The following is a 27,088-nucleotide window of genomic DNA, read 5'->3' on the forward strand; positions in this document are numbered from 1 at the left end:
TTTCTTAGACTTATTTGGAGGTTCTAGCTCAGAAGCACTTATCCATATACCAACAGCTGAAGAGTAATCATTCCCTAACTGAGAAGGTCATCTTCTTTGACAGAGCATTAAGCTTCAGTCCAAAACTCATAAAGCAACAAGTAAACAAGGAAAACGCCCACCTCGCTGGTTAGAGCAGCAAAATAAACTCCAGAGAACAGAACACCAGATACCACAGCCAGATTGCTTATAACCCTTCAAGACTATTTCTCTGGTGATTTCTTTATTCTGTTGAACTAAGGGCAAAATGGTATTTGCCATATCACAGTTCAGAAGAAAAGGGCCCAGAAGATTGCCTAGAACTTCACTGTCCAGTAGCAATTAGCCACGTGAAGCCACTGGATTTAAACTAATTAAAATGAAGTAAAATTAAAATTTCAATTCCACCATCACACTAGCCCCACTTCCAGTACTCGACGGCCACATGTGACTCATGGCTCCCTGAAAGCACAAATGGAGCCACGTCCTGGCCACAGAAAGTTCTCCTTGATGGAGCTGACCCACGAGGTGGCTGAGATCCCGAGGCCAGAGTAAGGGTAAGTGAAGATAGAAAGACAGAGAACAGCAACTGCAACTATCAGGGAAATGGTTTGGGTCAGGTGTACAGACTGGTTCCCTTCTCCTGGCCAATTTCCTCCTAAATTACAATCTATTAAACAATATGTTGAATATTTACAACCCAAAGTGTTCATTCTAGACGCACACTGAAATACACTTTTATTCCATTCCCAGCTGAGCCTTGGTAATTTTTCTTTAGTGAAACTACTAATTTTCAGAAGGATGACCTAGCAATGGCAAGATCACATGCAGGGAGCACTCACCTCAAAGTGAACACTATCACCATTCAAATAATTTCTGAATCAAACTTCACTGTTTAAACAAGAGGAAGATTTATAGTGAAACCCACAACACAAGCAGGGAAGCCACCTTAACAATTAAAGCTATTTGAAAATGAAATGGACTATCTTGTAAGTTTTTCAATATATATCAGAAAACATTAAAAAGTCATAGTGAAAAGTCATGCATCAAGATAGAGCTGAATGGTCTCAACAGGTCTTTCCAATCCCTGGTTGTATGATGGAGCTCAAGGATGTTTCTGGAGCCTTTCTATTTACATAGAGCTGACAGCACAAAGCTAGAGCTCTCCACGGCCAGAATAATGGACATATGAGAATTCAAGAAGGGTGGAGAAGGCGTCCATGCCGAAGCCCCAGATTGGAAGAGGGCGTTTCTACATGGTAGGGATGAGGGAGGAGACAGAACACATGCAACGTCAAAGCCCTGGTGGGGTGGGGGTTTCTGCTCGGGGAAGAGCAGCGAGGTGGACGGGTGCAAGGTTTCAGAGCACCTCTCCCTAAGGGAGAGGACGGGTATGTGACAGCGGTGGCAACCCAGCATGGGGACGTTTGAGACCCAGTGAAGTTAGGAGGGCATCTAGCAGCCCAGAATGGAGGGTGAGAGCCTGGCTAGGCTGAGATCAGTGCCCAAGTTGAGGGGAGGATGACAGCAACGACAGCATCATCCCAGTGCAGGAAGCTAAGAAGTCTGAGGAAGGTCCGGGGGAGACGGCAGCACAATTGGGGATCTGAGTCTTAGTGGAGATAAGGAGGGCATCTGTGCAGTGTGGGGAGCTGTGGCAGCAACAAAACTTTGATAACATATAAGAAGAGAGTTAATTAAATAAAATATTGAGGATAATGGGAGCCAGACTTTCCACAGTCAGTTACAAATATGGGAAGAGAAAAAACCAAAACACCCCTGCAGTGTTGGATGAAATTAGAGATACTGATATGAAGGCATGGTTTTCAACATACATAAATAGATTACAACTCTTATATATATATGGAAATAAATATAGATGTTAATGTGAGATGCTCAAAGAAACTCATGAGTAAAAACAGACTCTGGGTTAGATTTCGCTGTTAAGAAATAAAGTTCTATTTTAGACATTTAATTAACCAGGATCACTGGATCCCCACCCTACTGCTCCTCCATGTTCAACAGAAATGTGCAAATGTACACAAGGGTCTAAAAATCTTCCCCTACTCCATGCTGGCTCTCCCTGACCTGAAAGACGCTTGATGGAACATGGCCATTTTAGTTTTAAGCAAACAAAATTTTAAAGTGAATTTGTTTTTCTTTTAGAGACTGAAATTACCAGCTATGACTTTCATGTTTCCTCCCAGCAGCGTTGGTCTCTAAGTTTAAGCAAAACCATGCTGAGAACTTGAAGCCTCCCTCGACAGTAACAGTTGTAAACTCCCAATTTAGTTCCTTTCAGAAGGAAAATGACAAGAATTCCAGCTGAGGCCAACACAGCTGTGAGAAGAAGCTATCAATAGCAACAATCCTTAGCTTCCCATTGAAAAAATACTGAGAGAGGTTTAAAATAAAAATAAAAACAAAGCTCTTGCTATTCTGTGCAGCCCTCAAGAGATGTGGGAATTCCCTTAAACAGCAGCTCTCACAAAAAGCAACAAACACAAAATGTTGCCATGAGGGGGGTCCACCCTGCCTTCTCCCAAGTTCCTATAAGAGTGGTGAGTCTAAAACTCTTCTTTACCTTTTTGTGGGGCTGGAAGGTTCTATAAAAGTGACAGCACCAAGTGCAGGCCCAGACTACAAGCTGGCAGGGAAATGGAGAGCATGGGCCCAAGCCAGGCTGTAGAAACCCATCCATTGGCCAGCAGAGGCAGGGTCACGCCCAACGCAGCCTTTACATTTCTGGATACTCTTATGGAGTTACTGAACCACAGAACTTTAGAAACTAACAAACCTTAAAGGAGCTAGTTAAAGATATTAATTTCAGTCAAATTATACCTAAAAATTAGAAAGATTAAATTACCAGGAAAATACCACCAATGTAATAGTTTGAAACTCTGAAACTAAATTATTTGAAAATGTTTTTTACAGTTCGGAATGATTTGTTCCCTTTTGTCTTACTTTCACTATATCTTTTCTTTGCAGTGTTTTCTTCCCTGGATTAAATCTGAAGGGAATTAAGACTCATAAACCAACATAAGAGAGCTAGATTGTATTAGTGAGTTTAGTTTAAGTGGTCTCAAGAAAGATATACTTGAGAAGGACAGAGGCCCAGAGGCACCAAGCTGTCCTGACAGACCATCCCTCACATGCTCACCCTCCACCTCGCCCAGGGTTTCTCAATGCAGCACTGCTGACCTTGAGACCCAATATTTCTTTGTGGCCGGGGACTGCACTATGTGGAAAATAGTAGGCCTGGCTGCTGTCCTTTGAAAAGCTTGCTTATAAATTTGGCCCTTGGCTGGCATATGGAAACTTAGATTTAGAGAAGGCTTCTATCATCCCCAGAACTGATAAGAGTAGCTCAGTGCACCCCAACTCTTTGCACAACATGGTTTATTCTGAATACACACTTTCCTTCTGGGAGTATAGGAAGTTTGACGTGTGCCAGGCAGAGAGACAGCTTATACAATCAGCTCCCAAGAAAAGTCCTCGGCACCGAGTCTCTGATGAGCTTCCCAGATAGATAACATCCTTCAAGTGTTGTCACAACTTGCTGCTGGGGGAATTAAGGACATCCTGTGACACTCCACTAGAAGAAGGTATTTGGCAGCTTGCCCTTGGTCTCCCCGGACTTCCTCCCAGGCACCTTTGATCTCTTCTAACTGTGTTTTGCATCTCTCTGCTGTGATAAATCACAGCCGTGAGCACAGTTATATGCCAAATCCTGAGTCCTCCTGGCAAGCCACAGAAATTGGAGGTGCTTTTGGGTAGACCCTGACACATCCCTACAACCATGACAGTCAGAAATATCTATATATTGCTGAACATCCCCTGGAGGACAAAACCATTCCCCTTCTCCCATTGAGAATCACCAACCTACCCCAATACTATTCAGGCCTTTGATAAAGGCTCAACTTGAAGTGAACTAAACTAAACTAAGTCATTTCCTCAGGGAAAGAAAAGACAGAAAAGGGGAAAGAAAAATTGTGATAACATAACTAATTTGAATTTAAGTAAATGCTCACAGAAGTAGGAAGCAGAGAATTCTTTACTTATTCCAGTTATTTATATCTCATGCTACATAAATACTCCAAATTAAGATCCTATGCACATAACAGAAACCTATACTGTCCCAAAGGATACCAGTTGGGCTCACACAGATCACCCTTTCTCAATTTATAAAAATCTAATTTCAAAACAGGGCATTGAACTGTATCAGTATCTCTAGTCTATGAATTCTCCATAAGAATTATTTTTGTATTTTCATTTGATGGTAATCAAAAAAGTGAGTATAGGCATATTTTTGTTCACATTTAATGATAAATACTGCTAAAAAATATTCAATGTCCAAGTTTGTATTTAGTGGGCTAATGGAATAAAGGAAAGACAAAAGTAAATCATATAAAACAAGGGTAATAAAATGCAAACAGAATCTAGGTAGTGTGTATACATAATGTTCATTGCAAAAATTTTTAAACTCTGCTGACAGGTTGGAAATTTTCAAAATAAAATGTTGGGAAAGAATATGAATCATGCATCTGTACTATATGAAGACAAATGATTCACAATATACCCTATGAAGAGAAGCTTCCTAGTGGTTCAAATAGAAGACACGGTAAGGAAAAATGCCTGTCACCCCACACATAATAATATGGGCTTACCAATCCCAATGAATCTGTAATTAACTCCAAATTCACCTTAAAGATGCAATCCATTTCAAAGAAACAGTCTCAGCTATCAAATTAAATTATTCTAATCTGAATGTTATTAGTTTTGTAGATGTCTGCCTTTAATTTGTAAATTTGTTTCAGTTTTGTAGTTGTTGCACAAGAAGTTTAGTTTTCTTTATTTATACTTATTTAAGTTACATTATAACAAAAATGATTACACTGCAAGGGACCTTGAATAGTCATAAAAACCTTGAAAAAGAAGAATGAAGTTGGAGGAGTCACATTTACCTATTTCAAAACTTGATACAAAGCTACAGTAATCAAGACAGTATGGCAATGATATACATAGACCAATAAATCATAACTGAGAATCCAAAAATAAGTCCATGTATTTATAGCCAATTGGTTTTCAACAAGGGCACCAACGATACAGTGGAAGGATCATCTGTTCAATAAGCAATGCTGGGGCAACAGGATATTCACAAGCAAGAAGATGGATTTGGACCCCTACCTTATACAGCATATAAAAGTTAACTCAAAATGAACCACAAATCTAAATAAGAGCTAAAACTATAAAACCCTTAGAAGAAAACATAAGTATAAATCTTCATGGCCTTAGATTAGACAATGCTTTCTTAAATATGACACCAAAAGTGTAAGCAACCAAAGGAAAAAAATGGATAAACTTAGGAACATTTATGCACCAAAGGACCCTATTAAGAAAATGAAAAGCAATCTATGGAATAAGAGAAAATATTGGCAAGTCATATATCTGATGAAGGTCTACCATCTGGGCTATACGTAAGGAATTTTTACAGCTCTACAATAAAAAGACACCCCAATTTAAAAATAGGCACACGATCTAAACAGACACTTCTCCAAAGATACTGTACAAATAGCCATAAGCACATACAAGGATACTCAACGTTAGTCATTAGGGAAATGTAAATCAATACAACGGGATACTACTTCACATCCATCAAGATGGCAAGAATTAAAAATAGCCAATAAGAAGTGTTGTTGAGGATGGGGAGAAATTGGAACCCTCTTACATTGCCTGTGGGAATGGCACTACCACCTTGGAAAAGTCCAGCAGGTTCTCAAAAAGTTAAACATACAGTTACCATATGACCTAGCGATTCTACTCCTAGGTACATACTCAAGAGAACAGAAACCACAGGTTTACACAAAAACTTATACAAAAATATACACAGAAACATTATACATAGTAGTTAAAAAATAGAGATAACTCAAATCCCCATCCACTGATGAATAGATGAAATATTATTATTCAGCCAAGAAAGAACTGAAGCACTGATTCCATGCTACAAAATGGATAAGCCTTGGAAACATTATGCTGAGTTACAGACAGATACCAAGGGCCACTTACTGTATGATTATATTCATAGGTGATGTCCAGAACAGGCAAATCCACACAAGATAGAAAGTGGATTAATAATTAATTGTTGCTAGGGACAGAGATAAAGAGTAACTGCTAATGGGGACTAGTTTTATTTGTGGAGTAATAAAATGTTCTGCAATTAAGGTAGTAGTGCTGATAACAGCTGCACAAATTTGTGAACATATCAAAACCACTAAATTGCATGCATTAAAAGAGTAATTTTATGATATGTAATATCAAAAAATAAAATAGACGAAGTCAACTCTGGGAACCCACTGAAAGAGAAAAATCTAGGAAGCTGATCTAAGTAATGAACTCATGAACCATTCAGTCTTTCTTTCTTTTCTTTTTTTTAAGACAGTCTCACTATGTCACCCTGGGTAAAGTACTGCGGCGTCACAGCTCACAGCAACCTCCAAATCTTGGGCTTAAGCGATTCTCTTGCCTCAGCCTCCCAAGTAGCTGGGACTACAGGTACCCACCAGAACGCCCGGCTATTTTTTTTTTTTTTTTTTTGGTGGTAGTTGTCATTGTTGTTTGGCAGGCCCAGGCTGGATTCAAACCCGCCAGCTCTGGTGTATGTAGCTGGCACCCTAGCTGCTGAGCTACAGGCACTGAGCCCATTCAGTCTTTCTTTATGCTTGCCTAAGGATAGAGAAAAAAATGTCTCAAGCTCACCTCAGTTTTACATATTATCTAAATAACAAAATTTGCTAGTAAATGGCCAATGTAAGTTTCAAAACTTGGTCCCAGGCCACACGGTAGAACACACACAGAGGACAGAGATGCCTTCTCTCAGGAAAAGTATTCTTCACAAAAAGTCCAGAAAGGTATCCAAGGGGGAGTTCGGGATGCTTAGAGAATGGTCCCAATGTTCTCAAAGTGAACTACTTCTATGAGACTCATTTCTGAGACCAAATTCTATGTGTGGGTTTTTTAATATCACCTGGTATGATATTTTTAGTGTTGCAATTTATAAATCAGTTGCCTTGGTACCCGACTGCTTCTCATGTAAGAATGCTTTTATTATCATGTTCGTTTAAAGTTCACTGAGATTCTCACCATGAAATAGCACAATTTTTAAATAAGACTACAGAAAAAAAAGGTTAGACAGAAGGTCCTCCACATCCATGCTATTAGCCCTTTTCATTTACTCCCTCACACATTAAAATATGAGCCCAGCTGTGTCCCAGACTCTAGGGTATGGCAGTTAAAAAACAGCCAGGTGCAATGGCAGGTACTTGGTAGGCTGAGGCAGGAGTTTGAACCCAGGAGTTTGAGGCCATCCTAGGCAACACAGTGAGACCCTGTCACTTAAAACAAACAAAAACACAGCCTCAGTATCACTGCACTTAACAAAATCCAAAATCCAAAGAAGATATAACTTGAGCAAGTCATTACAACAGGATGTTATTAGTGTCACACCAGGAGACATACTGGCTGCCTGGGAGTACAAAGCAGAAGAGCTAGTCCAGAGGCCAAGACAGTACCCTCCGGTCCATCCGGGGTAGGTGGTGTGAAGTGAAGACATCAGGGACAAGCCGGATGTTAGACTGACAGAGAGGAAACAACCTGCAGGCAGTGGAAGGTGTGTTTGCAGCCCAGAAAAAGCGGAAGAGCAAAGCTTAGTCTAAGAACTGAAAGAAATAAAAAGTTCTCAGAGAAAAGGCTACGGATGGAGGTGGCACTCAGATGATGGCCCTGAAAGACATTTTAGGGAGTCTGGGCTTCATCTAAGGACAATGTGAAGCCAAGGATCAGACCAGACAGCAGCAAGGCTAGAGGCTGGGAAACCAAATAGAATGCTGTTTCCACAATTCAACAGACAGTTGACAGCCACATGGTCCAGGGAAGAGGCAAAGGAGATGGGGAGCAGACAAAACTAAGAAATATTTAGAATATCCAATCATCGGCACACATCTTGGGGGTTGGACACAATTATAAGATGAACTTTACCTATCAAATGCAAACCATATAAACTAATTCTTTGTACCCTCAATCAACCTGAAACAATAAAAAAAATACTGAATCAATAGAACTTGTTATTTTGACATAGGAAGGAATTAAGGATGCCACATAGATTTCTGATAAGATAAATAAGACTGGGATGGGGCTAGGCAAGATGGTCCCTTCAAGGACCCCAGCCTGTAACTGAGGCTTTGATTGCTATGATACCACACTAAACCTCACAGCATCTTACAGATTCAGTAAAGGGACAGGCGGCTGTGCTGACTGCACCTTACCCTGGTCCTTTTTCTGGAAGATCCACCTCAGCCGACAGTGGGCTATAGACAGGAATGCTGACATCGTAGCCTTGCCGGTAAGTCCACGTAGAAAAGCCGCCACCAGCCAAAAGGGCCCTAAAAGCAAAGGATTTTGTCAAATGATGAGAAAGAAAGGTCTTCGGTCTGATAAGTTCTGTGAAAAGTGATAAGAATTACTGAGTCTTAACAATACAATATCAACAATAGCTAATGTTTACTGAGTCACTTTTCTATAAAAACAGTGTTCAAAATGTGTTACACTTACATCTCCCAGATATCAGCTGGCCTCTATCCCAGAGTTAATCAGCCTTCCCCCAAGTCCTGAATAGTCTTCCCATTTTTTAAAAACATCATTGCCAAAGGATATCCTATAGACAGCCCCTCTGATACCTCTTTCAGATCCCATTCACCTCTCCCAAGTCATACCTCATCCTTAAAAACATGAACCACGAATGAATAATAACAGGTTTGCATTGGAAGAGTGGCCTGAAGCAGTAATTTACCAACCCAATAACTGGCATCTCAGGAGACTACGGGCCGGGATGAGACGATATCACATCTCATATCTTATGGCCTCTCTCCAATCCCTGCCCCAAGCCATTCTTTCCACTGTTGTCCCAAAGCCACATGTCAGTCACAGCCTCTATCAGCTCTCACTGTTCATTCCAGCTACTCAGTCTTATTAATCCAATTTGTCCCCTAAGCAGGAAGCAGAACCCAGAATTGGACTTTTCGTGCTTCTCTTGCAGCTTGTTTGCACTATTTCACTCTCCTTCATTAGAAAACAGTGACCACGCTGTTTTAATTGGATCCAGCAAGTGGTACAACAACACTTCATCAGAGAAAGGAAGCAGGTGTATACCGCACCAACTTTTCCTGTTATTCTGTCCCTAGGCCCCAAGCCCACCGAAATCCCTTTCTGGGGTAGAGTTCTGCAGGTCGCATGCACTGCATAGTTGGAGCCAAAAGGTCTGAACAGAGAAACCACATTTTTTGCAATATTGATTGCTACCAATCCCCTCCCTGCCCTGATGACAGCCTACATTCCCTTCTAACATGAAGTTTAAGTTCAAAGATTTTCAAGCCACTCCTGGAAATCCCACTCTGTTTGTTTAAGATTTATGAAACCAAAAACTGATGAGTGAGGTAATGTGCAAGCTAAAAACCTCTCCAGCTGCCAGTGTACTCTGTAAAATGTAATGACTATCCTTAGTACCAACATACGGTCTTACTTTTCCTGATTAGCGTGAAGCATTGAATGTATCCAACATGAATTTGGGCGGGTTCCATGACCATGACAGCAAGCAGACTTGATACGGGCCCAAGGCCGTGCAGAGAAGCAGACACGGATCCCACATACAGGCACCAGGCAGTCCAGGTATGCCAGGGGTTGTAGATGATTGGGTTATTATACCCATAGCCCCAGAGAAAGGTGTGTGTATGTAGAAAGAAAGGAAGCAGGTATATATCATACTGATTTTTACTGTTGTTCTGTCCCTGGGGCCCCAGATGTGTTATTCTGTTCCAGTTGGAGGTGGGGGGAGGTGTAAAGTGGGAAAGCAGTAATCTGAAATGCATCAACAATCTCACACATGCAATCTCCATTTGTGATCTCAGAAAGAAACATGACTGCAATTAGTCAAACTACCAACTGGCCTCACACCCGCCCTGCTACTGACAAGACTTCAGCTTGAAGTCACTGTATCTTTTTCCGCTCAGGTTTCCATTACATTATAATGGAGAAAATATTGTAAGCATCCCTTTGCTTCACAGAACACGTGCTTTACATTGACTGAAGAGTGGATTTCTCAGCCGCACATTCTGTCTTCTCATGTGTATCCCCAAATCAGAGACCAGTTCCAAAGTTGCAAGAGACTGAATAGAAAACTTGCAGCTAAAAAAAGTGTCAATACGATGATCAGATCATGCCGGGTCAAACACTGTATCACTTGAAGTGATCACCAGCATTTTTAGCACTTTGCAGGACTTCCTGACTCCAGGACACCTCTGTCACTCAGCCTTCCCCACCACGGCCTCTCTGCCACCCTACTCCACTTTTCCACATATTCTCCCACAGTTCTCCCCCTTCTGCTATCTGAACACTCGTGTGCCTGAACACAGGAGGGCTGCAAGTTTATCCTTTGCTTCCCTTTACCATGCATGTTATCAGGCCTGCAAATTCCTTAAATATAAAGCTTCGCTTTGCAAAAAACAAAAAAAGATGACAATTCTATTGGTCATCTCCAATTGTCCACTGAGGAAAAAAACTGTAAAACAGTATTTACGAGACAGGTAAATGCAAGCAATGGCTAGATATTTGGTGACATTAAGAATCACTGTTAATTTTCTTGGGTGTGATAATACTGCTGTAGTTATGTTTTTTAAAAAGCTGTCTCATGCAGAGTCACATGGCAAGATTTACAGATGTAGATATAACAGCTGGGATTTGTTTTTAGATAATTTAGTAGGGGTTGGGGATGGATCAGAGCACAGATGAAATGACTCTGGCCTCAAGTGATAATTACTGAGGCTGGACTGGGTGCGTGGGGTTCACTGCACTAGTCTATCTTCTTTGCTCAGGTTTGAAATTTTCCACAGTAAGTTTAAATAAATATACATCCACACAAAAGTAGAAATTTTTTAAAATTTCAAAATATGAAGGGTGTATAGAAGTTTCTGTTATTGAATACACTCTATAATGCTGAAGTCAGGGCTTTCAGGGTGTTCACCACCAGGACAGTGTTCATTGTACCCACAAAAGTAGAAATTTGTGAGGACTACATGCAAAGAAAGGATAAAAATCCAAGGTAGTAACTATATTACAGAACATATCTGAAAAAAAATATTATCAGTAAGGCATTAAAGCGGTATGACATGCTCCCACTTAAGTTAAAATGTGCGTATATGTGTGTGTTTGTGTCTAAATCCATAGAAAAAAGACCAGAAAAATACACAGTATTTTAACAGTAAGCATCTCTTGGTAGGGGATAAAAGCAGAGGAGATGAAAGCATATTTTTACATTTTACTCCTTATACACTTGCATATTATTCAACTCTTGTACAAAGAATGTATATGCATGTCATGTGTATGATGTTTAAAAACCGAAAGAGAAATAAAAACAGATTTAAGCGGCATGAAAAACATTCACTGAGCAAATACTTCCCTTCGGTCTGGGCCCTTGTACTTGAATAAAATAATTTTTAAGTAATCACACCTATGACTTTAGACTTTAGATCTTAAAGCAGTCTAACCTAGCCCACCTGTTTTCTAACTTCCAACCAATCTGACTTACAGTTTCTGCAAAAATCATTCTATACTCATAGTTCTTGCCTCCTCTGAATACAGGAACAAGGAAAAAGGATAGGAAAAATTAACAAACAAATCTACTATTCCTTACCCCAACCAGAAGGCCACCAAGGTTTCAAATGAAATCTCCCACATGTAAAAATAAAGGAGGGCTATATGGTGATTCATTATTTGCTATAGGATTGCCCATAATCACTTACAAAAATACATGTGTATACCAGGTACAGTGGCTCACACCTGTAATCCTAGCACTTAGGGAGACCAAGGCAGAAGGATCACTTGAGCTCAGCAGTTGGAGGCCAGCCTAAGCAAGAGCAAGACTCTATCTCTACTTAAAACAGAAAAAATCAGCCAGGCATGGTGGTGTGCACGTGTAGTCCCAGCTTCTCAGGAGGCTGAAGCAGGAGGATCGCTTGAGCCCAGGAGTTTGAGGTTGCTGTAAGCTAGGCTGATGCCATGGCACACTAGCCTGGACAGCAGAGTGAGACTCCATCTCAAAAAAAAAAAAAAAAAAAAAAGTATACAGGAGATATAATTTAACTTTCATGATCCTTAACACCTAAACACTAACAAGAATCAAACTTTTCTCCCGTCTACTTGATGCCTTCTTACAGAGAAATGAAACCCCATTTAACATGTACCCTTGATAAAAATAAAATCCATCTCCCATGCAGATGCATATACCAAAACATCAGCAAAAAGTGAAATACCTCAATCAGAAAGAAGCTCTTCTGAAAAGAAATCCAGAACAGGAGGTGAAGACATCGTGTTCCTAACACCTCCTTTCCTTCCATTTTCCTCTAAAGTATTTAACTTCCGCAGAACAACCAAATCCATAAAACAGTCACCTACTAGGAAACAAACACACCTTCACTGGGGCTGAGTGTATATCATGGTATAGCCCTGGGTCTAAGCTATTTCCTACAGCATTTGTGCAGCTAGACTGCCCTCTATTGTCCAAAATGGTCTCTACACTAACATGGAGGGGTGGTCCTGCAGCATTTGTCTCTTCTAATCATAACTATTTCCAGATAGAAACTCAAAACTAACTCTAAAACACTTAAAGAGAGTTCAGGTTTAATCTTCTGGGGGAAAAGAACTACTAAGCACAGACTTTCATAAATGCCAATGTTATCCTCTAACAAGTTGAGAACACAGCTGGCTCAAGTGGTTACCTGTTTTCTGTAACAATTATGTCAAGAGTTAAACATCAACTGTAATAAGACTAGTGATAAATGAGTTCATTCTTTTTTAATAATCCTATAACTTGAGTATTTCCCAGAACCCTCATCTTGATCCCAAACTTTGTTTTCCTCAAAGCCTTGAACCAAGGTCCCTTAAATCTGAAGTCCCTCATTCCCAGGCTGTAGACCAGTACCTGTCTGTGGCCTATTAGAAACCAGAGCACACAGCGGGACCAGTGAGCAAAGCTTCATCTGTATTTACAGCCACTCCCCCTTGCTTGCATAAGAAGCGCAGCTCAATAGGGAATGGCTGTAAATACAGATAAAGCTTTGCTTGCTCAGCCAGCTGCATCACCACCTGAGCTCCTGCTCCTGTCAGATCAGCAGTGGCATTAGAATCTCAGAGGAACACAACTCTACTATAAACTGCACATGTGAGGAATCTAGGCTGAGTGTTCCTTATGAGAATCTAATGCCTGGTAACCTGAGGTGGAGCTGAGGTGGTGATGCCAGCGCTGAGGAGCAGCTGCAAATACAACGGCAGAGAGGTATGACTGCACGACACCATAATAAATCAACTGCTTACAGACTTATATTAAAACCATCTGCCCCTCCCATCCCCTGGTCCGTGCACAAATTGGCTTCCATGAAACCATTCTCTGGTGCCCAAAAGGCTGGGGACCACTGCCTCTGGAGCAGCTTGTTCCAGAGATTTCCGAGAAGTCTCTGGCCAAAGTGGTTCAGTCAGTGTATAAAAGGGCAGATAAATATAGTGAGTGAATTCAAAGTCACAATCATGCAATTATGGCCATCTCATACCACATCTGCCTATTTGGCAGGTTTTACTAAAAGGAAAGAAAAAAGGGAGCAGGAAGAGAGGTGTAGGAAGGAAGGAGGGGAATGACGGAAGGAAGCACCCTACTGTTTGAAACAGCTGCAAGTAAATGACAATGAGAGTACCCTCACTCCCCTATATTATAGTCGTTAGGGATCATTTTCACAGATCCATCCCCTTTTCCCTCAGGAAGTCTTGGGTCTACTCACAGCAAATTCAGAGAGAGCTGACAAGCGAATCATGAACCAAGTTTGGAGACTGGGAGTGTTACGCTCAGATGCACATAGCCCAGACTGAGAAAACAGATTTTTTAGAGGCTATACTTAGGACATAAGCTTTTAACTTGTTTTCCAAAACAACACACTTCTATGCCTTAAGGACAAAAATACCTAGGACAATTTTCTAGTTTAATAAACAATTTCTATTATAAAATATGTTCCAGTAGGCTTAGGACTATAATGAATAAATCTTACATTTACTTAATCTTCAGAGACAGCCCCAAATATGCCTACCTGTCTCTAGGGACATCCAGGGCTGTGTTATAATCTGGAGGACCTCCAGGCAACATGTTGAATAGTAGGTGATTTGTACCTCGATCCCACCTATGAAAAAATTAAACATGTAGAAGAATTCACATGTCAGCAAAGAAGAAACAAGAGTCGGTTACTAGACCAAGGGATACCAAGTATCCCTAACCCCAAAGAGGGCCACTTCGCAGGTATGCAAAGTTAATTCCTAGAAATCCCAACAGTGTATCAGATACTAGTTTGAGTCCTTGAAAGGAAAAAGTAAATAGATGTGTACTTCAAGCTTGTTCACTACAGAACCATTCCTAATAATAGCAACTGAAAACTACCTAAATGTTCACCATTTTGTTAAAGAAACAAAAAATAAATAAAATAGACTGGGTGCTTGTAGCCCAGTGGTTAGGGCGCCAGCCACATACACCGAGGCTGGCGGGTTCGAACCCAGCCCAGGCCAGCTAAACAACAAAGACAACTGCAATGAAAAAATAGCCAGGCGTAGTGGTGGGCACCTATAGTCCCAGCTACTTGGGAGGCTGAGGCAAGAGAATCGCTTAAGCCCAAGAGTTTAAGGTTGCTGTGAGCTGTGACTGCCAAGGGTGACATATGAGACTCTGCCTCAAAAATAAATAAATAAATAAAATAAATGAATAAATAAAATATACAAGGCTGGCTACATTTTGTGGGAACCTCCACAAAATAGAATACTATATAATTTTTTTTTTTTTTTTGTGGTTTTTGGCCAGGTTTGAACCCGCCACCTCCAACATATAGGACCGGCGCTCTACTCCTTGAGCCACAGGAGCCGCCCTATAATCCTTAAAATTACATAAAGAACATAAACTTACTCAGAAATATATTCATGATATAGTAAGGAAAAAAAAAAACAACCAGGGCATGTACTATATAATTTCATTCTTGCCAAAAAACATTATTCACAAACAAGTGTTTGTGTATTTTTTATACAAAAATGACTGAAAATTAATATCAAAACATCAATAATGTTTATCTCTTACAGGCAGGATTTGAGAATAAATCTTAATGTTCTTCCTTTTTGTCTACCTACACTTTTGGACTTTTTACAGTTAACATGTATTATGTAAGTAATAAGAAGAGGAGTGTATTTGGATTTAAAAGGGAAAGTATGGCAAGAGGGGCCACCCTTAGTTTGAAAAGTTGGGAAGCCAGAGCAATAGCGGCCTGTTCTCTATAGGTACAGAGGCCAGATGCTCACACACAGGCCTCCTGCTACAAGTCAGTTGCTTATACGTCCCCCCGCCCATCAGGAAGCCAGCTCACAAGGGGAAATATTCCTATCTCTCTCTTTCCCTTTGTTCCCTGAAGGGCCGGTCAAATATTTCAGAGGCTTTGTCTGCATGTGCATGAGCTACCTAGAGAGCTGGGCCAAGGCTTGCGCTGTCTCCTTGATGCGGAGTGTGTTCTGGTTGAGCACATCGATGGAGGGAACAAACAGGCAGGCCCGGCTGATGTCGTCAGTGTAGTAGTCGCTGTCTGAGATGGCTGTGAGCAGTTCATTATACTCCTGGGAGATGGTGTTGCTGACTGGGACGCCGAAGTCATCCACATATTTTTTCAGAGAATAGATATACACCTTTATTTTGTTCTTTGGGTTGAAGCCACAGCGGTAGACATCAAAACACGTGTGCATTCTGCAACTGAGATCCCCCCGCTCTGGGATGGGGCTGTCAGCCGGCAGCCTGACCACGGGCACATCCCGGACACTGCGCTTCTCTGCACTCCAGTCACTCGAGGACTCGATGGAATGGGGCCAGAACTGAAACATGCCGGTGGCAATGAGGCCCAGAAGGACAATGGAGAAGAGGGTGATGTAGTAGATTCGGTGCTTGGTCTTCATTCTTGGGATGAGGGCAGGACCCCGGATATTATACTTGACCGACGCACACATAATGACACGGACAGCCTCTTCCTCACACTCCTGGTTACCAGGGAGAGAAACAAGAAAAATCAAGTATTTAGGATGGCAAATGACACTTGAGAGGACTGTTCATCTTTTAATCTACCTATTAATGTTTAATATTAATTATAAATATTAAATGTAAATACAACGTGTCCCAAAGGTTGCCCATAAAGTCGCCATACATAGGAAAAATGGGAAATTGTAGATGAATGTACCTTTATTTACAAAATATCCATTACAGAATTTTATAAAGAGATGGCCAACATGTCCCTATGTACAGTGACATTATGAGCAACCTTTGGGATGCCCTGTATTGATATACAGTATAAAATATAACTGTACCCTATAAATATATATTCACTGAAAGCATAAGCTGGCAAATGTGGGTGTCTGGGAAGAAAAATCTAAAGTGAAACAGCTAAAGACAGTTATTTTGTTGTTATTTTGAAACACCTAACATAAAAGGATGATTTCTCTGGACAAACTGATGCTTGGTTATTCTAAAATCTGCTTCTACTCATTTATTTATTCAAACCATTCCTGAGCACCTACCATGCACTGTGAAGGAAACAAAGATGAAAGCAAAGACCCCGCATTACTTATATTCTAATGAGGGAGAGAAGACAAAACTAAGACAAAAGGCAGAATGTAAAAAACGCCACTAGGAAAGGATAATAAAGTGCAAACAGGTATCAATAAGAAAATACTCATCTTTAATCTTTAAACAAAACATACTGATGTTTTATAATGAAGGTGATAGTTGGCAAATTTAGATAAAAAGAAGAAATGAAGAAAGGAATGAAGCAGGAGAAACAAAGGGAGGGCAGAAAGAGAGGGGAGGAGAGAAAAGACAAGAGAAGAAGGGAAGGAAGAAAAGAGCCAGCGTGGGGGATGCACTGCCAAAGGTGAACACGAACAACTCTTCCATCCATAATGTGCATACTTTTCCAATTAAGAGAATCTAGGTCTCTTCGCTCTGAATCTGGGGGTAGCTCTGTGATTTGCTCTGACCATGAAAATGTGGCTGACGTGACATACTGAGACTTCTGAGCCCAGGCCTTGAGAGACCGGATAGCTTCTGCCTCGTTCTCTTGAAACCAGCAGTCACGCTGTAAGGAAGCCTTGCTCCCAGTGGAAGGAAACCTCGGGAGACTCCAGACAAAGCCACGGTGCAGAGACGAGCCATCCCAAGAAGCTCTACACAGACTGCAGAATCATGAGCAAATAAATGATCACTGTCATCTTTTTAAGCCACTATGTTTTGGGGTATATTGTTATACAGCAACAGATAAAAGAAATGGCCAATAAGCACCATTAACTGGAAAGAAAACATTTTTTTAGTCCTCATCTGAAAATGTAGAGTTTCTCTGTAGAACACAATTTAAGATCCTTACCCAACAAACCTCCCCTATCTGATGCCTAAAGACTGTCTGTCACAGACTTAACATCTCTGTGATAAGCTACTTTGGCATTTCACGTGTCAAAGTCTCAGTCTACAAAATGGTCTCATTTTACTCACTGATCTTTCAGAAAAACTATTAATATGAGAAATAGCTAAAAAGCTACCATAGGGTTTATCAACCACCTTCAGTTCAGATAAATGAACTGTCTTCATCACCACCCACAAGGTACAACTGCTTGGTGAGCAGCTAGCTAAGCACTGCCACGTCTTGAACACTGCTATCGTCAGCTTTTTAGGTAAAATGTGCTAAATAGTCATCAATAATTTCGGGTCGTATCTCTCTGAGACCAAGAACAGGAACATACCAAGGAATTTGCTTGTCACTAATGTATGAAATTCAGACATTTTAACTTTAAAGATTATCACCCTTGGGACATATACATTAGCCACTACTCAATATATGCTAATCCACCTTTGACAGAAATGCTGGCATGCAAGCTATTTCACTCTGTCTACATGCCAACAGCCAGTAGAATCCTCCCACCTGCTCCCCCTGCTGTGTGGCTTGCTTGCCATTTTATATGCCTCTCCTGGTGTTTGTAGATAAGAAGTTTGGGGACAAATGCATGCAAGGAGCTGCGGTCCATTGGTTCTTGTTAAAACTTCCCAGTAGGCTCTGAGGTCTATTCATATCCTGAATCAGTGATTCAGCAAGGGTAAGAATCACATGGGGAATTTGTTAAAACACAGATTCCTTGGCCTCCACAATCGAAGGTTTTTAGGTCTGAAAGAGGGTCACACAATCTGTCACTTAAAAGCAGCTTCCTCAGAGGTTTATACAATCAAGTTTGAAATCTCTACTAATGTTAAATAAACTACCTTTTAACACCATGGTTTTCAAACTTTTTTTTACTAATGTTAGATAAATTACCTTTTAACACTATTGTTTTCAAACTTTTTCTAAAACTAATGCTCACAGTAAGAAATATATTTTATAAACAGATGTGTGTGTCCGTGTATATTTGAAATAAACTTTCACAAAACAATTTAGCACATCATTATTAACCACAGAACATGTGATGGACCTTCTGTTTTTCTATTCTGTTACTCTATTGGTTTTTAAAAAATTCTAGCCATAACCTATTAGATCAATTATACCACCCTGTAATGGGTGACCCACAGTTTGAAATACTCTATTTTCATACGTAACAAAACTGAAGTCAAGGGAAGAAAAATGGTATCTACACATAAGCTTTGCAAGTTTTCATGAGTTGCAGATTAATTATAAAAAAAGACATATCACAACAAAATAAGGTCAAAGACAACACAAAGCTCAAAGAAGTAAATAAAGGTACAGAAATTAAGAATAAAATTGAAATGGTCAACAAAAGCTAATAGTTGTTTAAAAAAAAAAGACTAATAATGGCTGGGCATGGTGGCTCACGCCTGTAATCCTAGCACTCTGGGAGGCCGAGGCAGGTACATTGCCCTGGGCTCACAGGTTTGAGACTAGCCTGAGCAAGAGCGAGACCCCCATCTCTAAAAATAGCTGGGCATTATGGTAGGGGGCCTGGGCTCCAGGTACTCGGGAGGCTGAGGCAAGAGAATCACTTGAGCCCAAGAGTCTGAGGTTGCTGTGAGCTATGATGCCATAGCACTCTACCAAGGATGACAAAGAGACTTTGTCTCAAAAAAAAAAAAAAAGACTAATAAAATTGACATATAACATAATGCTGGAGATTAATTGCTAGAGATTAAAATGCTCCAATATTAATGGAGAATAAAGAGAAAAAATGCATGAATAGACATCCGAAAAGAAAAGGAGAACATAACTCCAAATGCTATATATGTTTACAAGATAAGATGATGTCAACAAACTCACACCATTACATTTGACAACTTAGATGCAAAGGGAAGTTCTTTAAAAACATACTTATCAAAAGAGTTCCAAAGAGAAATAGCAAATCTGAATAGTTGTATAACATTAAATTAACGGAATCAAAAGTATACAAATCTCCCCGTAGAGAAAATTCCAGGCCCAAAGATTTTTCAAGTTCTACCAAATATTCAAGAAATAATAATTTCAACTGTACACAAATTATTCCAAAATTCAGGGGGGGGAAAAAGGGCCACTGCTGTCATTTCAATAGGCTTCATATCAAAACCTTAGAACAGTGGTTCTCACAAAATGGTCCAGGCACCCTAGCTGGCCCCCAGTGCCCTTTCAAAGGGGTTAAGCTAATTGCATAATAATACTGACATTATTTGTTTTCATTTTCATTTCCAAAGGCTATATTGACACATGCATTCCAACAGACTAAGTGTAAAGCAGGTATAATAATTCAGCCGTCTTCTGTTAAGTTTTTCCAAAAATGATGAAAGATACCAACTCACAGATTCAAGATGTTCACCTCTAAGCAGAATATACACAAAAACAACCCCCGCTAGATACATCAAAGATAAATGCTGGGGGGGGGGTGGGGAGAGGAATATTAAAAGCACCCAGAGGAAAGAAAATCTATTCAAGGTAGATTTAAAAAAATGTAAAATGCAAAATTATAAAATCAATAAAATGTAAAAGGCAAAGTTATAAAATATTTAAATATGATAGAAAATATCTATGACTTCTGGCAGAGAATGAATTCCAAAACAAAGTACAAAAAGTACAAACCATAAAATGATAAATTCAGTGCCAATTAAAGATTGTTCATCAAATACACCCTAAGGGAATAAAAACACAAGCTACAAAGCTGAAGACATCTACAGCACATAAAACCAATAAGGACTACCAACCAGGATAAAGAACTCACAAAGCAGTAAGAAAACGTTTTTTTTTTAATCCACAAACAAACAAAAAAAAACCCCTACTAGACAAAAGACTTAAACAGGAATTTCACAGAAGAGGAAAAAAAAAAAACGGTACATAAAATGTAGAAGATGTGTAGTTTCATTAATAGTCAGGGAAAGTAAAACCACAACAAGACATCTATACCTGTTGGCACTGGCAAACGTAAGGGTCAAACATCACCAAGTGTTTGCGGAAGAGACAGGGGACCGCAGGAACTGACTGCACAGTACCAAGAGGACTCAGCAGAATTGCTGGAGAGAAAAGCAGGTTTACACCCACTATGCGACAGCCCTAGGCACCACATTTTGCTTGCTACCTGTCATAGTTTGAGTTTTCAAATTTGAGGATCTAAGGACATCTGCAAGTTCAAAGTTCTCAGTGGATCCACCCAGATACCTTCATCCCAGGCCTCAGGGTCTCACTTCTTGCTATCATTGCCTAAACTTTAGCAGAGGCAACTTGTCAAGGCGATGCAATCAGCTTCTTTTGCAGTTCTGCCACAATTAGGATTAAATTCTGGGCCTGATCTTCAGTACAATCTGCCCTCAGCTACAAGAGATCCACCCATGAAGCATTCAATTTTTCACTGCATGCCCTGAATTAATATCTGGCTGATGTGAGCCTGGCATCCTCTTACCTACCCTGTTTCCCCGAAAATAAGACATCCTCCGAAAATAAGACTTACTTACAGGAAAGATAAGACATCCCCTGAAAATAAGACCTAGCGCATCTTTGGGAGCACACCTGTCTTATTTTCGGGGAAACAGGGAAACAACTTCTAAGGGAGCTAATAAGAGCCAGCCAACTCCACCATCCTTGTCATCACCATCACCCGTACACTGCTAAAGTGCCAGAACTAATCAGTGCTTTCCCTTCTACCTGAATCTCATTCCAACCAACTGTGATGCTAGAAAGTACCAGGGGTTATTGGCACCTCACTTAGCACTAGCAAAGCGGTCCTTATTGCCAGCTGAGGGTGATTCCAGTTACTCAATACTATTCTCGGGGCCTGATTTCAAGAGCCATTTCTAGTACCAACTGTCTTAGTTTGTGCTCTGCCAAACAAGAAAAAATAATTTGGGTGCACATAGTTTGCAGAAGGTGAATCCAGAAAGCCAGAGGAAGCATGCAGAGGAGTCAGGGAAGAATGGAAAGCCAGTAGGGTGCATAACGGAGCTGGTCACCAGACTGAGCTGGGCAAACCGGACTCAGTTCTGCTAAAATCCCTCATAAGAACCACGCAGAACATACCTCAGAACTGTCCTTTTGAAGGCTAGGAAGCGATCTCATTCATCCACCAAAGCTCACCCCCACTGGTCAAGGGAAACCCCCAAACTTATCCACATTTCTGAGATATGCCTCTACAGGCTAAGCAAACTCCCACCAGTCTGAATCAAACTCTGATTAATGCTACATAAAAGCTAAGAAACATGGCAAGCACCTGGGGGAAAATAAACACACATTAACTAATTATCTGCAAGTCTGTCTCCTCAACTGATTGTGATTTTCTTGTAATCTGAGTTTTTCATCTCTGCTCAGTATTCCCAGCATCTAATACCAAGTCTAGAACATATTTAATACAAACATAAATGTTCATTGAATAAATGAATATCTCCATCCTTCACCATTACAGGCACAAACTTTCAGTATCCAAGTCTTGAATTATTATAAGTGATGGCATCTGAATATTGTTTTTTCTTCTGAACTGGAAGGAGTTTCCTAAGAGGAGAAAATGGCTGGATTACTTTCCTAGACTCTAAATTATCTGCACCTACGCCTGATACCCTCCCCTTCCACCCATCCCACATGACGTATTCAAAGGGTGCCTTTACTCTACCCGCCCTTGCCTTTACATAAAACTGTACTCATGTTGTAAGCATTCCAGCCTAGACTGAACTGACAATGCTCCAGACTCTGAACACTGTGACTTCACCTCTGTACCACACCGAACCAATCCTCCCAGAACAGTTTCCATATGGTGAAGCACAAAAAGATGCATATCTCCCAAAACCATCATCCAAGGAAACAAGTAATAATCCTTCCATTCAGAGGACACTCCATTCCACCAAGAAATTAAAAGTCCTGGAAGAGTCCAGACTGAAAGGAATCTTCTCCTAATAAATGTTTATTTCATATAACACCATAGCATAGATCAAAACAGGATCAAAAAGAATTTAGGCTGTATTCTCTTGAAACCCATCAAACCTGTCCTTCCAAAACAGTGGAACCATTTGGTTAGCTGTCAAGCACTGAGTCACTGGAAAAGACCTTTAACTCCAATCTATCACGAGGATGAGATGCATTTTTCTGTTCCTGGAATTATTTATTTAGAATTTGCCCAAATAACCTTTCCTTGGTGCTTCAGGTTACATCAAATCCACTTAGTCCAATGTTTCAAATCACAATCTCTTGTCTTCTTAATCTTTTTAGAGGAGCCCTCACAGCTGAACTCCCCCAGGACACTGCTACACTGGATCTTACTCCAACTGTTGCTGAAAGCAAAGTAACCAAATATTAATAAAAGTAGAAAAATCCATAATTCATTGCTTTACTTGATAGGATTCTTTTTTTTTTTTTTTTTTTTTGAGACAGAGTCTCACTATGTGGCGTTGGGTAGAGTGCTATAGCATCACAGCTCACAGCAACCTCAAACTCTTGGGCTCAAGCAATTCTCTTGCCTCAGCCTCCCAAATAGCTGGGCTATAGGTGCCCACCACAACACCTAGCTATTTTTCTGGTTGTTGTTGCACTTGTCATTGTTGTTTAGCTGGCCAGGGCTGGGTTCAAACCCATCAGCCTGGGTGTATGTGGCCAACGCTGTAACCACAGGTGCTAAGCTACAGGTGCCAAGACAGGATTCTGTATAAGTAAAGTTACAGTACGGCTAAACATCCCTAAACATGGTTTCAGTAAAAAACTGTGCTCTCTTAATTATGGGAATATTATAACTAATATGATGAACAGTGTTTAATAACTAAACTTGACTGAGCACTTACTACTTGCCTGCATCTGTTTTAAGCACTGTATTAATGTTATCTTATTTAATCCTCAAAATAGTGCTATGTGACAAGCTATTACTACCCTCATTTACACATGGGGAAGCACAATAGAAAGGACATATCTGGTCCAATATTACACAATTAGAAAATACCAAAGCTAGATTCAGATCATGGCAGAATGGCTTCAGAGTTGACTATCCAATCATACCCTTACATGCAACCAGGAGGATTAAGTAAGGGAAAGTGAAGAATGACGGAAATCAAATCAGACACTATTTTCATGAACAGCTTTTGAGCTCTCAACTTTACAAACCAAGACCAGTTAAAGTACAGTTAAGAACAGTTAAATGACTTACAATAAGAATTAAATGGATCTATTTCTATTTCAAAAGAAAACAGACAAATAAGTCATGGGCCCCGCTAGACTAGCACTTCCCAGTAAATTACACCAGGCAATTCTTTGAATCTCAAAATTGGCTGTTCCCACAGCCAGTAGCAAAGCTCCAATACTCAGAGCTTCACGTCGACGTCCTGAGCCAACATGCCCTTTGCCACTTTCCCGACCTAGTACCGAGTCCTGCCCACGGCATCCGGCCCCGCAGGGGATGCCACCAGGTCATTGCAGAGCTCAGAGATGCAAGACATCCCTCGGTAAGGCAACTGACCCCTGTAGCTCACAGTAAGGTAGCAGTAGGGAGAGGTCTTGGCGGAGGATGGTTCCTGCAGAAAAAGATAGGTGCGGGACCCGAAAGAAAAGGAAAGAGCGGGGCGGGGGCAGGAGTGGCGAGGAAGACAGGTGGGAACCTGAGCGCTCCGGGAGTGGCCCAGGGGAAGGTGAGGAAGAAGGGGGTGCGGAAATCAAAGCGCTCCAAACGCAGGAAATCTGTGTAAGCGGTCCCCGGCCAGGCTGGGTGGCCTCCCATAGCCCAAGGGCCTCCACCGGGGCTCCGCGCGGCCCGCGGCCCCCACCCCGCGGCGGCCGGGCCCGTCCACGCTGCGGGCCGGGGAGGCCCGAACCTTCACCTCCGCGCCCGGCCGCTGCCCTTGCTCGCCGCGCTTACCTCGCCCACGGCTGCCTCCTGCTCGGCCCCGCGCTGGGTTACCGGCTCATGCTGCTGGTCGTCGGCCACGGCCGCCCCGGTCGGATCTCGCCGAGTCGGCAGCAGCCACCGCCAGGGCCAGGTCTGCCAGGCTAGAGAGCAGCGAGCCCGGCGCCGGCGACCCGGCTCTGGGACTGCAGACGCGGAGCGCACTGCGCATGCGGAAGCGGCCGGCCCGCGCCCCCGGCTGGCCGGGAGGAGTCAGGGCAGCGCGAAGATGGTCAGCTGCATTCTGAATTAAGGATTCTGCAAACCCAAACTAACGGGACCCGATGCTTCACTTATAAAACCGAAAAAAATGTAAACGTTTTATTATAATCCGTGCTGGGGAGGGTGCAACATTCCTGGAAGGCAATTTGGTACTATCCATCAAGTATAAAATGTCTCTACCCTTCATTCCTACAATCCCTCTGCTGAGTTTCCCTGTGGATAGTTTCAACAACGTTTTTCAAAAATATTCGTGACAGCGTTGTTTTTAACAGCAAAATGCTGCAAACTACCAAAAGTAATTACGGAATAGGATTATAAGGGAATAATGTGAGAATGTGATATATGCAAGTAGGGAAATAGCTTAAGGACACATAAATATGAAAAACAGCATAGTCCAAAAGAGGGGACAGAGGTGTATGATCACTGTTAGGTAAAATACGTATGTGCAAAAGCAGGAAAGAGAAAATATATAAGTAGTTGCTTATATTCAGACATATTTTTTTCTACCCGTGTAATTGTGGAGGCAGAAATGGAGGCGTTTTCATTTGTTTCTGTGTTATTAACATAATTTAGCCTTATACTAATACATGCTCAGTAAAACCCCTTTATAAGGCAGTAGTGGAGCCTTTAAAAAAGTAAATTCAGACGCAGAGTGCCCACAGCAACCTCCACTAGTGTCCAAGTCATGGCACCAAAACATTAAAAAAAAAAAGTGAGAGGTTAATGAAATGACCCTACTTGGCCTGTGCTTCTGGATGGTAGAGTTCTGGGTTTGGCTGCAAGATTGATGATGCCACAGCACTCTACCCAGAGCAACAGAGTGAGACTAAGTCTCAAAAAAAAAAAAAAAAAAGAAAGAAAGAAAGAAAGAAAAAAGAAATTCTTTCTGATCCCAGGTGCACTTTAGAGCCATCTGGTGGAAGTTCTCGGGTACATCTTAAATGACGATTCTGAGATCAGGACCTACTGACACTTCCAGCAGCAGCAGCCATTCCAGGAATATTTTTGAGTTAATGGCCTGCCAGTCACAGATCTCAAGAGATTAGGATGAGAACATTGAGTCTGGGAAACCCACATTTTACTTTCCCACATCCACAAGAGCACTGCTGTGCTCTCCAAATCCAAAGCCCCTGCAAAACCAGAGAAAACTTAGGGCATATATGCCCCATTTGAGAACTGGATGGGTGGACATCAGTGCCAATCTCCAGTAGCATTATATGCAAATTCCCCCTATCCCAAGGAATATTGTTTTTGCTTTTGTAAAATAGGTCAATAGCAGTTATCAGGGAGATTGTGGCCTTTTTGTTTTCTTCTTTGTATTTATCTACATTTGAAAAATACATGTTTTTAATTAATCATTTGTCCTTTCATTAAAGGAGAACTTTGGAACACTGTGTATGGCATTTGCTTTTTGTAACCTTAAACTTGCACAATGACTGGTACATAGTAAGCGCTCAAAAGCTATTGTTAAATGAATAAAGGAGTGCCCAGGTACTGGGAGGTGCTAACTAGAAGTAAGACAAATATATAAGATTATTCAAAGCAGAAAGTGAAATGTGGCATAGGAGAATATAAACAAAATGCTATGGAGTTCAAAAAAGGAACAAATCACATCCAGTAGGAAAGATCTGTGAAGATTTCAATCAATAGTTGGTATCTTTGTTTGTCCTAGAGGATATTTAAGATTTGGTCAAGTAAGGAGGTGAAAAGGGCATTCCAGGCAGAGAAAAAAAATCATGAGCATGTGTTAAAATCAAAGGAATGTATTAAAGAAGGAAAATCAGCTGGGCAGTGTGGCTCACACCTCTAATCCCACTGTGATGATCCACTTCCACTTAACAAAGAGTAAACATATATCCCCATGATTTCCTTAATAACATTTTCTTTTCTCCAGGTTACTTTAAGAATACAGTATGAAATATGAATAACATACAAAATATGCACTAATCAACACTTTATGTTATGAATAAGGCTTGCGGTTAACCTTAGGCTATTCATGTTAAGTTTGGGGGGAGTCAAAAGTTATACGTGAATTTTCAACTCCATGGGGGATTGTTCAAGAGCCAACTGGAATAGAGATTTATAAGAGTAATAAAAGGTATGTTCTCCTAGGGAAAAGATTCCATGAAATAATTGATCTGTGATATCTTATGTTGGCTCAGCTTAACCAGGGGTCCTCAAAGTTTTTAAACAGGGGGCCAATTCACTGTCCCTCAGACCATTGGAGGGCTGGACTATAGTGTAAAAAAAAAAAAAAACTATGAACAAATTCCTATGCACATTGCACATATCTTATTTTGAAGTAAAAAACAAAACAGGAACAAATACAATTCACACTGCTTCATGTGGCCCGCAGGCCGCAGTTTGAGGACGCCTGGCT

At 41.0% G+C, this 27,088-nt stretch overlaps 1 protein-coding gene across 2 annotated transcripts in view; it reads right to left on the reverse strand.

The window, feature by feature from the left end:
- EXT2 (exostosin glycosyltransferase 2) overlaps positions 1-24,652 on the reverse strand; it is a 159,672-nt gene extending 135,020 nt beyond the window's left edge. Inside the window, exons 1-5 of one of the 2 annotated variants that reach the window (XM_053560749.1) lie at positions 24,460-24,621; positions 20,544-20,650; positions 15,602-16,167; positions 14,199-14,288; positions 8,340-8,456 (exon numbers count right to left, since the gene is read on the reverse strand). In XM_053560749.1, the coding sequence (XP_053416724.1) occupies positions 8,340-8,456; positions 14,199-14,288; positions 15,602-16,167; positions 20,544-20,576 (806 nt within the window). In that variant the 5' untranslated portion in view covers positions 20,577-20,650; positions 24,460-24,621. Of the gene's footprint in view, positions 1-8,339; positions 8,457-14,198; positions 14,289-15,601; positions 16,168-20,543; positions 20,651-24,459 lie in introns of both variants that reach the window. The other variant, XM_053560750.1, reaches the window with a different exon arrangement.
- Positions 24,653-27,088: the final 2,436 nt, after the last annotated feature.

The sequence above is a fragment of the Nycticebus coucang genome, chromosome 14, assembly GCF_027406575.1.
Source record: "Nycticebus coucang isolate mNycCou1 chromosome 14, mNycCou1.pri, whole genome shotgun sequence".
NCBI classification, from domain to species: Eukaryota; Metazoa; Chordata; class Mammalia; order Primates; family Lorisidae; genus Nycticebus; species Nycticebus coucang.